General features: G+C 38.6%; 1 protein-coding gene across 1 annotated transcript in view; it reads right to left on the bottom strand.

The window, feature by feature from the left end:
* LOC150088084 (glucoside xylosyltransferase 1-like) overlaps positions 1-14,063 on the bottom strand; it is an 81,356-nt gene that overhangs the window by 46,844 nt on the left and 20,449 nt on the right. The window contains exon 2 of the mRNA XM_090370011.1: positions 6,174-6,336. Within this exon, the coding sequence (XP_090226137.1) occupies positions 6,174-6,336 (163 nt within the window). The remainder of the gene's footprint in view (positions 1-6,173; positions 6,337-14,063) is intronic.

The following is a 14,063-nucleotide window of genomic DNA, read 5'->3' as shown; positions in this document are numbered from 1 at the left end:
CACCAAGAAAAAGAAGAATGATGATATCCAGCTCAGGACCCTGGGTGTGCCAAGCCCATACTCACCAGATGTGAGCCCCTGGGATAGATACCTTCATCAATATCATTAATAAATATAGAAAACAAAAATGGGCCTAACACCGAACCCTAGGGGATCCCACTAATAACATTAGTCCACAAACAGTAGTGCCTATTGATTACCACTCTGTCTTCTCGCACTCAACTGTCTATCCATAGCAGCAACTTGCCCTTAATGCTATTCTACTCCAATCTGTATAGCAGTCTTCCATGTGCAACAGTATCAAAAGCTTTCCTGAAATCCAAGTATATTTTTTGCATCGAGTTCCTCTGTTACCACATTGTAGTATCCAATCAAATTGGTCAGATGAGATTTCCCCTTAACAAACCTATGCTGTGTATGCACTACAACTGCAACCTTGTCTAGATGATCCTGAATTGCTTCTTTAACCAGTGACTCCATTATTTTCCCTGGAACAGAAGTTAAACTAACAGGTCTATAACTATTTGTGTTACCCTCTGATATCCCTTTGTGAATTAGGGATATATTTGCACATCTCCAGTCCATGGGGACCTCCCCTGAGTCCAAGGTGGCTCTCAAAATTATGGCTAAGGGTTTTCTTACTTCTTTTGCTGCCTCCCTTAATATAACTGGATAGATATCACCACCACAGGTACCTTCCTTATGTTTAACTTCAACAATTTCTCCTTCACTTTCCTCTCATTTAGCTCCCTGTTAGAGTTTGATAAACTTCTGGTCTCCACTTCCCACAGAATACCACATGAACATAGATGCAAAATACCCATTCAGTTTGTCCACTACCTGAGCAGGATCATAAACAGTCAAACCATCAATATCAAGTGGACCAATCTGATTCATCCTCATCCTTCTAGAATTTAAAGTAGTCTTTGCATCATTTGCCAAGATTTCTCGTAATATGCTTTTGCTTGCCTAACCTCCTTTGTGATTTGATTACAGACTAGCTTTTATCTACCATAGGCATCTGTGTCACCTGACAATTTATATGTTATCCCACACATTTTTCTTCTCTGGCACGACTTTCATTAGTTCACATCTGACATTCATTTAGGCCTAAACCAGTATTTCTTAGTTTGTATGAAAAGCCTAGTAGTTCCATTAACAAAGAAAAGCTCAACCTTACCCTAATTTCATGTTTCTATTTATCCCAAAGATGTTCAACCGGGTTGAGGTCTGAGCATTATGTTGCCCTCAGCAACATATCAATGTTATTCTTTTCAAATAACATATTCACGATTCTTGTTTTTGACTGTTTCCATAAAATTGTCACAATGTAGGGAACACAGAATTGTCTAGAACAGTAACATAGGATGCAGCATTCTGTTCTATGTACCCAGTAGACCTAGTTCAAACCATGAGAAACACTCCCAGACCATGACAACTCCTCCCAACTTTACAGTTGGAAGGACACACTCAGATAATAAGTATTTGTAGGTGTCTTCCACACTCAAATGTGACCATCAGACTGGAACAAGATGCACAGTGACTTTTTTCAGAGGACCAATTTCCACTGATCCATAGTCCAGGTTCAGCATGCCTTTTAATTGTACGTACATTTTTTTTTTTTTTTTTTTCTGTTATCAAAGGCCTGTTGGCTGTAACTCTTCTGTGAAAATTTATAGCATGCAGCAGCACAGATCCAAACTCAAATTCTGTAGGGCAGCATTTCCCAAACTTTTTTAGTAATAGAACACTTTTCAACTCTCAATATATCTATGGAACACTTTTCATCTCACAATATATTTACGGAACACTTACAAAATATAAGTTTAGCGGGAGTATTAGCATTAGTAGAGGCATTTGATGCAAGAAAGCAAGCTTATGCAGCATCAGCCAAAAAAAAAAAAAAGAAAGTAACATGACAAGGGATGGAAGTCTGTTCCACCTACCAACCACCCGCTGGCTAAAGGCAAATTTCCGCACATCTATCCAACATCTGTCTTTCCTCAATTTGAATTTATGCCCTCTCAGGTGATTATTCTGAGCAAGAGGAAGAATCCCATCAGCATTGAGCATGCTCAAACCATTCAAGGCTTTGTACACCTCCATCAGATCACCTCGCTGGTGCCTAGTTTCCAGACACTAATTCGCAAAACTTAAGCCTTTCTTCATAAGAGCACCCCTTTGTCCCATTCACCAATCTAGTTGCCCTTCTCTGTACTCGTTCCAGCAGCTCTACATCCTTCTTGAAATGAGGCCTCCAGGCCTGTATACAGTACTCTAGGTGTGGCCTGACCATTGCTTTATACAATGGAATAATCACCTCCTTATCCCTGCTAGAAAAATTCCTATATATCATTGACAATACACCATGAGCTACTCTTGCAGCCCGTCTGCACTACTCAGAGAACTTCATATCTGCCTGCACAACCACCCCCAGGTCCCTTTCATTCTCTACCACTGTCAGTGTAGTACCACAGAGTTGATACGTTGCTCTGGGGTTGCTGTTTCCCATATGTAGTACTTTACATTTGTCAATGTTAAACTTCATTTGCCACCTCGAAGCCCATCTGCTCAACCTTTCCAAATCCTGTTGCAGTAGCATAGTGTCAGTAGTGTCCTTGACAACCCTGCCAACCTTCGTATCGTCTGCAAACTTGGACATTAAGCCTGATATACCATCATCAATATCATTTATAAATACAGAAAACAATAAAGGACCCAATACTGAACCTTGAGGGACTCCACTAATAACATTAGTCCACGATGAGCAGTGTCCATTGATTACCACTCTCTGTCTTCTCCCCCTCAACCACCCCTTTATCCATAGCAGCAATTTGCCTCCAATGCCACACTGCTCCAATTTGTGCAGCAGTCTTCCATGTGCAACAGTATCAAAAGCCTTTCTAAGATCCAAGTATATAATATCAAAGTTATTCCCTGCATCCAGTTCTTTGTGACTGCATCATAGTATCCAATCAAATTGGTCAGGCAAGACTTACCCTTAACAAAACCATGCTGTGTCCTAGCTATAACTGAAGTCTTGTCTAGATGATCCTGCAGTGCTTCTTTAACCAGTGCCTCCATTAATTTTCTGGGAACAGAAGTTAAACGCACAGGTCTATAATTACTTGTGTCAGCCTTTGATCCCCCTTTGTGAATTGGGGTCACATTTGCACATCTCCAGTCCGTGCGTACCTCCCCTGAGTCCAAGGAAGCTCTCATAATTATGGCTAAGGGTTTGCTTACTTCCTTTGCTGCCTCCTTTAATATAACTGGATAGATCCCATCCACCCCAGGTGCCTTTCTTGTGTTTATCTTCAACAATTTCTCCTCCACTTTGCTCTCAGTTATTACAAGATTCTCTAGCTTACTGCTAGAGTTGAATACACCTCTGGCATTCCCCTCGCTGAATAACTCCTCATGTGTGAATGTCGATGCAAAATATTCATTTAGTTTGTTAGCTACCTGAGCAGGGTCCTCAACAGTTGACCCATCGATCTCAAGTGGACCAATCTGATTCATCCCCTTCCTTCTAGAGTTTACATAAGTAAAGAACTCTTTGCTGTTTTTCTTCGCATCCCTTGCCAAGGATTTCTTGTAATCTGCCTTCGCCTGCCTAACCTCCTTTGTAACTTGGTTACAGATCAACTTGTATCTATCATAGGCGTCTGTGTCACGTGTTAATTTGTATGTATCCCATGCATTTTTCTTCTCTGCCATATGCCTCATTAGTTCATCTGACATCCATTTAGGCCTAAACCTTGAACAATATTTCTTAGTTGGTATGTAAAGCCTAGTAGCTTCCAAGATAAGTTCTTTGAATGCTTCCCATTTTGAATTTGCTGTTGGCAATATCATCAGTTGATCCCACTGTATAGAATTTAAATACTGTCTCAGTCCATTGTAGTCGCCTTAACGAAATCAATACCCCTTCCCTTTACCCCTAATGGTAGTTACCTCTTTGAGTAACTCCCACTTCAGCACACTGTGATCACTGCCACCTAGTGGTTCATTTATCTGCAGATTCTTAATGCATGAAGAATCACTACTGATAATCAAATCAAGAGTATTACTCTCTCTAGTTGCCTCCTGAACATGCTGATGTAGAAAACAATCATCCAATAAATCCACAAAAGCCCTGCTAGTGTGTGAGTGACCAGCCCCCAAATTCCAGTCAATATCTGGGAAATTAAAATCTCCCATTATAAGACTCTCTGATTTACTGGCCCACTCTATTTCTCCGAACAGTTTCTTATTATACTCATCAGAGTCATTAGGCCTATAGCACACTCCTACTCTCAATTTTGATCTCCCAATGCTTATGTCACACCAAACTGACTCGACACTGCATTGTCCAGCGATGTCGACTGGCTTCACTTCCTTGGATTTTATGTGTTTTTTAACTAATAGCATAACCCCTACTCCCTTCCTATCCTGTCTATCCTTTCTGTAGACATTGTACTCCCCAAATTCCAGTTCTGCATTCCTTATATCTGTGTGACACCACGTCTCTGAAATCCCCACAATATCTGCCTTTGATGTTTTGAGCAATACCTCAAATTCATCAAATTTATTTACTAAACTCCTAGCATTGGTGTACACGCAAGTATACATGCACCTGTTCTTTTTCTTAGCTACCCTAACACAACCCATGTGTTTACTTGTACCACAATGATTCCCAGCAGTCTCTGAAATATCCTGCATCTTATTTTCCAGGCTGCGGCTCATTCCAATAGAAGCAGTGCAAGAATCACTTTCACCTCTGCCAGTGGCTACTGTTAATCTATTAGTCCTTGTATCCCCCCAATCTAAGTAAAAGAACTATTTGCTAATATTTTATTACAATCAATGCACTGTGCATCAGGAGCCCTTTATTTCCAACACATGTAACACCGAAATTCAAATAACTGTCATTATACTTTCGTTTCGGTCTTTTATTAGTTGGTTCCTGTTTTTTCACTTCGGATTTTTGGGGAACAAAAGGCTGCGATTGTTCATCCTCACTTTGAAGTGTCACAATATTGTGTTCGTTTTTATCGACCATGGTTGCAATACTAGAAGTACTTGCTTCTCGTTTTAAAGTTCCTTTTTTCAACAAAAAATCCATTTATTTATTTTAATAATTATATTTCAAAATACTGATAATTATCAAAAAAAATTATACAAGGAAGTGAGTTTAGTTATGATATCAGTTCACTTCACCCTCTCCTTCACCCTATGTACTCCAGACTAAATTGCATATGAATGGCATATTTGACCACTACATTGCTACTTTTTTGTAGATGTCATTACCTCTACACATACTTTTCTATGCAAAACCCGCCAAAATAAAGTGTTCCGCGGTCTATTTGATTATTAGTCTATGCCAGTACATTAATAACCGAAAAAAATAAATAGATAAATAAATAAATAATGTTAAAAATTATAATAATACAAAAGTGGTGTATCCTACAAATATGCAAAAGTTATTTATTTTATTTTTTTAATTATTAATTACGATTTTTCGCGGAACACTTGTTCACATCTGATGGAACACTGGTGCTACGCAGAACACAGTTTGGGAAATGCTGCTGTAGGGTTTGATGGTGTGATGAAGTAGTCATCCACCTCAAGGTTTGTTTGTTTTAGAGTTTTATGGCGCATTAGCATCTAAGGCTATAATGCACCAAGTCAACCACCTCAAGGTGCTTCAGCACCTGCAAGTCAGGTGTTGAAGATAAAATACATCTTTGTATTTTATTCCTGCTGATCATTTTTTAAGTTCAGTGTTGCTTCTCGATTTCCTTTCTTCAGGATATTGCCAACTGTTGGCTTAGAATCCTTAATTCCTGTGCAATCACAAACAGAAATTTTTCCCAAATGGCATCCAACTACGATTTCCTCACTGCATGTTCATCATTCAATGTATATATTTGAAATGAATTATGAGCTAATTGTCGATCATCTTTATATGCTAAAATATTTGTATAATTTGTAGTAACAAACAGTGTCCTGCAATGAGAGGGGGTCATTCCACACCTTTTGACAATGCAATATAGGTTAATACATTGTATCTTCACATAATACTTAATAATATACTGAATAACATTAATTTTGATAACAAAGTGACAATCACAATTAACTGAAGTGCTTGCAATGTCCTTATATTCTATATAATTTATAATTTCACCTACCTTTTCTTCAACTGCATCCCTATTTTGATCATCTGCTATTATAATTAAGTGAAGGTGGGATAAAGATAAGGCTACAGCAGACTTCAGAGTAACAACAGTTTGGTTTAGTGTATCTCCACATAATACTACTGCTATTTTAATTCCTGAAGGACCATCTCCGTATCTATTAAAATTTTAAAGTATATGCTAATTTTTCACAATTCTTTTTTTATTATTACATTCTATTTCAGTGGGCTGATAAGAGTAAGACAAGAAAATATTATTATTCATTGTATTTTTATAAAAATTTATTTGATGATCAGCTCTTTATCATCAGATAAATATTTTATAAATTTTATTTAAATATTTGGACTGTCTACAAATGAATTCATTCCTGTTTGTACAGTCAATTCAATAACACTTATTACTTATGCCAATGTTAACAGTATTTGTAATGACAAAATGATGCAAGGAAGCAGCAAAAAAAAAAAAAAAAAAAAAAACCTACCTACTTGCCTATTCCCTCTAATAACTTGTCTAATCATTTAAATTTATTTAAACTGCCTACTTCTACCACACCGGATGGAAGTTTATTCCATAATCAATTACTCTTTGAGTGAAAAAAAAAATTTCACCTATCTTCGCATAGAGGATAGTTGTGATTTTATATTCACAATAAAATCACAACTATTCTCTTTCAATTTATATCTCCTTGTGTGTCGACTTAAAAGGAATAAGGACACTGCCATTTAGTTTACTCAATCTATTTAAATACTACAGTCAAGACGCCTCATAGATACCCAGTTTCCAGATACTGCAATTTACAAAACTCAATGTCTTTCATGGTAAGAATACACTTTTGTGTCCTTGACATCTTGCTGCTCTTCTTTGTACTCATTACAACACATCCACATGCTTCCAAAAATGAGGTTGATTGATTGATTGATTTATGAGTTCTTGGCGCAAGAGCTGTGGCTAAAATGCACCTTGAAGGTTTCATATGGCAGTTCTCTTTGTGCTTGTGTTTTGCTTGAAATACTTTCGAAGGATCAAGAAGTCTGTATAACTTAATACAGGGATAACAGGGTTATAGAAGTTTATTTCCTTGAGAAACTGAAAAAACATCTGTTATATTTTTTCTGTCTTCCAATATAGTTTTGAAAGTGAGGGAGTGATGCTTGGTTATTAGATCTTTAAAGTAGTTTCGGCGCTCTGCTACAAAAACCGGACAAGTAATCAGTACATGTTCCACTGTTTGTTGTGTATGACAGGTAGGACAAGGAGGGGGATAGTCTCCTCGCAAGAGATAACAGTGGCTGAAATGAGTGTGTCCTATTCTTAACCTTGCGAGTATCACTTCGTTATGTCTGTTTTGTTGTTTGCTGGATTTCCATGGTTGGGCAAGTTTTTTAATTTGATGCAGTTTGTTATTGGTTAAGACTTGCCATTGCTGCTGCCATTGATGTATCACACTGTGACGAATAACTTGTTTATAGTTGGAGAAAGGGATATATTCTGATACAGAAATGATGCCGCTTGCTTCTTTAGTAGCTCTGTCTGCTTGTTCGTTACCATATATTCTGACATGACTTGGGATCCAGCAAAATTAGCATTAGCATTAGTAGAGGCATTTGATGCAAGAAAGCAAGCTTATGCAGCATCAGCCAAAAACAAAACCCACTTCCACTTCACCCCTCTGTTCGTTCAAAATACCTGTCCAGCTGAGCCTTAAACTTATTTAGGCTATCAACCTCCACCACAAGGGATGGAAGTCTGTTCCACCAACCAACCACCCGCTGGCTAAAGGCAAATTTCCGCACGTCTATCCTACATCTGTCTTTCCTCAATTTGAATTTATGCCCTCTCAGGTGATTCTTCTGAGCTAGAGGAAGAATCCCATCAGCATTGAGCATGCTTAAACCATTCAAGGCTTTATACACCTCTATCAGATCACCTCGCTGGTGCCTAGTCTCCAGACACTGTAATTTGCAAAACTTAAGCCTTTCTTCGTAAGAGCACCCCTTTGTTCCATTCACTAATCTTGTTGCCCTTCTCTGTACTCGTTCCAGCAGCTCTACATCCTTCTTGAAATGAGGCCTCCAGACCTGTATACAGTACTCTAGGTGTGGCCTGACCATTGCCTTATACAATGGAATAATCACCTCCTTATCCCTGCTGGAAAAATTCCTGTATATCATTGACAATACTCCATGAGCTACTCTTGCAGCCCGTCTGCACTGCTCAGAGAACTTCATATCTGCCTGCACAACCACCCCCAAGTCCCTTTCATTCTCTACCACTGTCAGTGTAGTAGCACAGAGTTGATACATTGCTCTGGGGTTGCTGTTTCCCATGTGTAGTACTTTACATTTGTCAATGTTAAACTTCATTTGCCACCTCTCAGCCCATCTGCTCAACCTTTCCAGATCCTGTTGCAGCAGCACAGTGTCAGTAGTGTCCTTGACAACCCTGCCAACCTTTGTATCGTCTGCAAACTTGGACATTAAGCTTGATATACCATCATCAATATCATTTATAAATACAGAAAACAATAATGGACCCAACACTGAGCCCTGAGGGACTCCACTAATAACATTAGTCCACGATGAGCAGTGTCCATTGATTACCACTATCTGTCTTCTCCCCCTCAACCACCCCTTTATCCATAGCAGCAATTTGCCTCCAATGTCACACTGCTCCAATTTGTGTAGCAGTCTTCCATGTGCAACAGTATCAAAAGCCTTTCTAAGATCCAAGTATATAATATCAAAGTTATTAGCTGCATCCAGTTCTTTTGTGACTGCATCATAGTATCCAATCAAGTTGGTCAGGCAAGACTTCCCCTTAACAAAACCATGCTGTGTCTGAGCTATAACTGAAGTGCTTCTTTAACCAGTGCCTCCATTAATTTTCCTGGAACAGAAGTTAAGCTCACAGGTCTATAATTACTTGTGTCAGCCTTTGATCCTCCTTTGTGAATTGGGGTCACATTTGCACATTTCCAGTCTATGGGTACTTCCCCTGAGTCCAAGGAAGCTCTCATAATTATGGCTAAGGGTTTGCTTACTTCCTTTGCTGCCTCCTTTAATATAACTGGATAGATCCCATCCACCCCGGGTGCCTTTCTTGTGTTTATCTTCAACAGTTTCTCCTCCACTTTACTCCCAGTTATTTCAAGATTCTGTAGCTTACTGCTAGAGTTGAATACACCTCTGGCATTCCTCTTGCTGAATAACTCCTCATGTGTGAATGTCGATGCAAAATATTCATTTAGTTTGTTAGCTACCTGAGCAGGACCATCAACAGTTGACCCATCAATATCAAGTGGACCAAAATCTAATATTATGACCTTGTTCTAGGAGTTTTGATATTCGGTACTGAATTTGTTGTTGTAATGGATGTCTTTTGGAATTGATATTTTGCACTGCCATCATGGAGCTAAGGGAATCAGTGAAAATAATGCTATCTCTAGAACTTGTATGTTCAATTTGGTTTGGCGCTAACATAATGGCTTGCAGTTCTGCAGTATAAATGCTGCAGTCTTTTGGGAGTTTGTGGGCCGATATGGTGTCTGAAAAGTAGACTGCCGCTCCCACATGAGATTCAGTTTTTGAGCCATCTGTATATAAAAAGCAGTGAACTGAAAATTGTGACTTGTAAGCAGCATGTAGCTATTGACAGTTTATATGAGGAAGTGTTTGCTTGCTCCAAAAGTGGAATGAATGTAGGCAGTTTGATTATCCATGGTGGTGGTGGTGCAGACTGCTTCTTCAGCAGAGTTATATTATCCAGGTTAAGATTTCTGCTGAGGACAAGGATTTTTAATCTCATGTTTGCAGGTTTATTGATTCTTTGTTGCTGTTGATACTGTTGCTCCCATTCTGATGTAAAAAGAATTTTCTGTAGGGGGGGGGATTTCCTGGTAGGGATTTTATTTTAGCTGCATAAAGAAATTGATTATGTCTTCTAATTTGGAAAGGAGGTTCCTTGGGCCTCAGCATAGAGGCTCTGCACAGGTGAAGTTTGGAAAGCCCCAAGGACTATCCGTAGCATAGAGTGATGTACTGGATCGAGCCATCTCAGGGTGCTAGGTTTTGCTGAGTCAAACTGAGGCACCATAGTCTAACTTAGACCGGATGAGTAATCGATATAATCGTAGTAGAACTGTTCTATCTGCTCCCCATGATATAGCGGATAGCACCTTTAAGATGTCCATTTTCTTCAGACATTGAAATCTAATATGTCTAATATGCTCCAAAAATGTTAATTCATTGTCAAAGACAAGTCCCAAGAAATGGACACTATTTTTCACTGGAATGATCTGTCCTTTCAGTCTGAGTTCTGGATCAAGATGGATATTCCTTTTCCTGCAAAAGTGAATACATAGTCTTTTGCACAGAAATTCTGTATCCGTTTCTTTCTGGCCATTTTATAACTTTGTTTATGGCTATTTGTAATTGCCGTTCTATTGTCCTCATATGTTGTGCTTGATAAGAAATGCTGAAATCATCAGCATTGTGAAGATGTTGTTTGGTATTTGTTCTATTATTGTGCTGAAGTGGACTGAAAAAAAGTGTGGCACTTAGTATGGATCCCTGAGGGACTCCTTCCTGGACAAATGTTTTTGAAAGGATATTGTTAATTCGCACTTGGAAAGTTCTATTCTTAAGAAAATTGCATATGTATAGGGGTAGGTGCCCTCTAAGGCCTAGTTGATGTAACCTTTTAAGAATACCATAATGCCATGTGGTATTGTATGCTTTCTCGATATCAAAATTAACCATGACTTGATGTTGTTTTCTGAGAAAAGCATTTCTTACCTGGTTTTCCAATTGTACATCTAACGTAGAGCGATTTTTCCGAAAATCATATTGTGCTGGATTGAGAAGATTATTATTTTCAAGTACCAAGTTAGTCTATTATTGACCATTTTCTCCAGGATCTTGCCTAAGCAGTTAGTCAAAGCTATAGGGCGATAATTCTATGGATCTGATAGGACTTTTCCTTGTTTTGGGAAAGCTAGTATTATTGCATGATGCCATTTGTCTGGAAAAGTATTTAAGATATCTTGTTGAATAAATCTAACAGGACTAATTGAGACTGTTCATCTAATTGTTGTATCATTGCATAATGTATTTCATTGGGGCCAACTGTGCTGTTTTTCGTCTGTAGCAGGGTTTGTTTTAGTTCTGCTACTGTGAGCGGTAAGTTGTACTGTTCACTATTTTTGGTGGAAAAGTTTAGATTTGTTTTTTCGGCCTCATTCTTGTGAGTTTTGAAAGTAGTCGGGTATGTAAAATTAGCTGATGTATTGGCAAAATTTTCACAAAGCAAGTTGACAATATCTAAGGGATTTGTAACCAACTGCCCTTTCCAATTCAGTAATGGGGTGGGGTTTATTTGGGAACTGTTTGTCATCTTTCTGATCTGTTTGTTTGTTTGTTATTTGGTTTTTAGGAGCATTAGCAACTAAAGCCATATTGCTCCGGGATATGCGGTGGTCATTCCCTGACCTTTCCGCATCCTCCGTATTTGGTGGTGACGGGCTCGAACCCCTGTCTAATCAAGAAGCGTGTGCTACGCACTGCTGCTCCTTCCCACCTGGCTACGGAGGCGCCCTTTCTGATCTGCTTCCAGATAAGTGTAGCTGATGTGGAACTGGTTACAGTGGATGCGAATTTCATCCAAGTCACTTTTTTGCTGATTTTGTGTACTTTCCTGACTTTAGCTCTGGCTCTCTTGAATTGGATTATATTATCTGTTGTTGGATTTTTGCTAAAGAGGTTCCAGGCTCTATTCCTTTGTTTTTTTAGCTTCCTGACACTCACTGTTCCAACATGGTTTTGGATACATTCTAATGTTAGTATTAATTTTGGGTATTGTCTTTTCGGCTGCTGGAGAATGATATTTGTGATATAAGCCACTGCTGGTTTTATCGATTCTTGTTTAATAATACTGCAATCTAATTTTGTTAGTACCCTGAAAGTTTCCCAATCTGCATCATATATTTTTCATTTGGGATGTCTGATGGCTTGGCATGGAGCTTTCTTCGTGATTTTCAAGAATATGGGATAGTGATCGCTGCCCAATGGATTCTCATACACTGTCCACTGAATCATCAGATACAGTGTGGGAGAACAGACTGAAGTCTACTGCAGAGCTGCTTTTTGATGGCAGGTGGAAATATGTATGTGTACCATCATTGAGAATCATGAGGTCGTTCTCAACTATTATTTTCTCGATTTGTTTACCCTTCTGGTCTATTTTGGAATCGCCCCATAGTGTGTGATGCCCATTTAGGTCACTTAAAATGAAGAATGGATAGGATAGTTGGGCAATCAATGCTTCAAAATCTTTTAAGTAGAGTTGTTGACCAGGAGGTAGATATATTGAGGTTACGGTAATATCAAAGCCTATTGCTAGACGGACTGCAACTGCTTCTAAGGGGATGTTCAATGGTATTGCTTGAGATGGCACATGTCTATTGACTAATACTACAACTCTTCCTCACTTTGGTCCATCCGATAAGCGGTCCTTTCTGAATATGGTATAGTTTTTAATGATACTGTTGTCCTGTAATTTCAAATAAGTTTCTTGTAGGCAGATGCTTAAAGGATGATACTGGGTAATGAGGTCTATAATATTGTTAATGTTTGCGCGGAAACTTCGACAGTTCCACTGGATAATTGTATCTGTCATTTCGGTTTAGATGGTCCCTCGGATTGGTTCCTTGGGACTGTTTTCGATTTTTCTGCCTTGGATTTGTCTTTCTTTGGGAAATACGGTCTTCATGTATCCATTTCTTCTGAAATATTTCAAGGATGGGGTCCTCTCTGGTATTTCCTGCCTCAATACCCATTTGTTCTGTAGTACTTTTCTTCTTACATTCTCTGCATTACCCAGGGGAAAAGATAAAGGTGTATTAACCAATTTTTCTTGTTGTTTTTGTGGTGGAGAAGATTTGTAAAATTTGCGTGCCCATTCTGAAATTGATTCTCTTGGGGGAATTGAGACATCTGTTTTGTTTGTGTTCCACAGCATTTTCAATTTGGAAGTCTCATTTCCAAGCTCTTTTTGGTTGTGGTGACTTGAACGTAAGAAGGTTTATTTTCTAGATTTATTGTAATTGCTTTTTTTCGTTTCCTGATATGTAACTCCGTTTTCTGCTTTGTACTTTTGTATTCTTTATTCTTTCTTCAAGATTTCACACTCTCTTGAGTATGCTGTATGTTCCCCTTTACAGTTTGTACATTTATAATTTCCAGCTGTGCAAATAGAGGTGAGATGTTCTTGGGATCCACAGTTTGCACACATTTTTCCTCTACATACAGTCTGTGAGTGTCCAAACTTCTAGCAGTTGAAACAGTGGAGAGGATTCGGGATGTACGGTCTAATATTGCAATGTAGATATCCTGCTTTTACTGATCTGGGTGGTTTCGCTGTGTTGAAAGTGAGTATCAGGTTTCTAGTGGGGTGACAATCCCTTCTTTTTTAATTGTAATTCTTTTCATTTATTCCTTGTTCCTGGAATTCGCTTTGAATTTCACCTTCAGGTACATTTAGGAGGTCCCATTCCGTTATTACACCTTTTGACGTATTTAAGGTATTGTGAGGGGACACCGTTACTGGTATTCCCGCGAACGTTGTCATTTGCAACAGTCTTTCGGAATGTTTAGAATGGACCATTTCTACTAAAATATCACCCAATTTTAATCTCTTAACATTTTTTGGTGGACCGGCATAACTCTCAAGGTTCTTTTGTATGAGAAAAGGTGACAATTGGCCTGCCGATTTCTCATTATTTGAATGTATTATTAGATATGCTGGGGCATTTAAGGTGTTTATGTCAGTTTTCATTTTCTTTGTGGAGACAGAGTCATTTCTGTCACCTTTTCTAGTAATTTTAGATGT

Source organism: Mastigoproctus giganteus, chromosome 3, assembly GCF_048544385.1.
Source record: "Mastigoproctus giganteus isolate SK-2022 chromosome 3, ASM4854438v1, whole genome shotgun sequence".
NCBI lineage: Eukaryota > Metazoa > Arthropoda > Arachnida > Uropygi > Thelyphonidae > Mastigoproctus > Mastigoproctus giganteus.
This window is presented reverse-complemented; position numbering and strand designations above follow the sequence as displayed.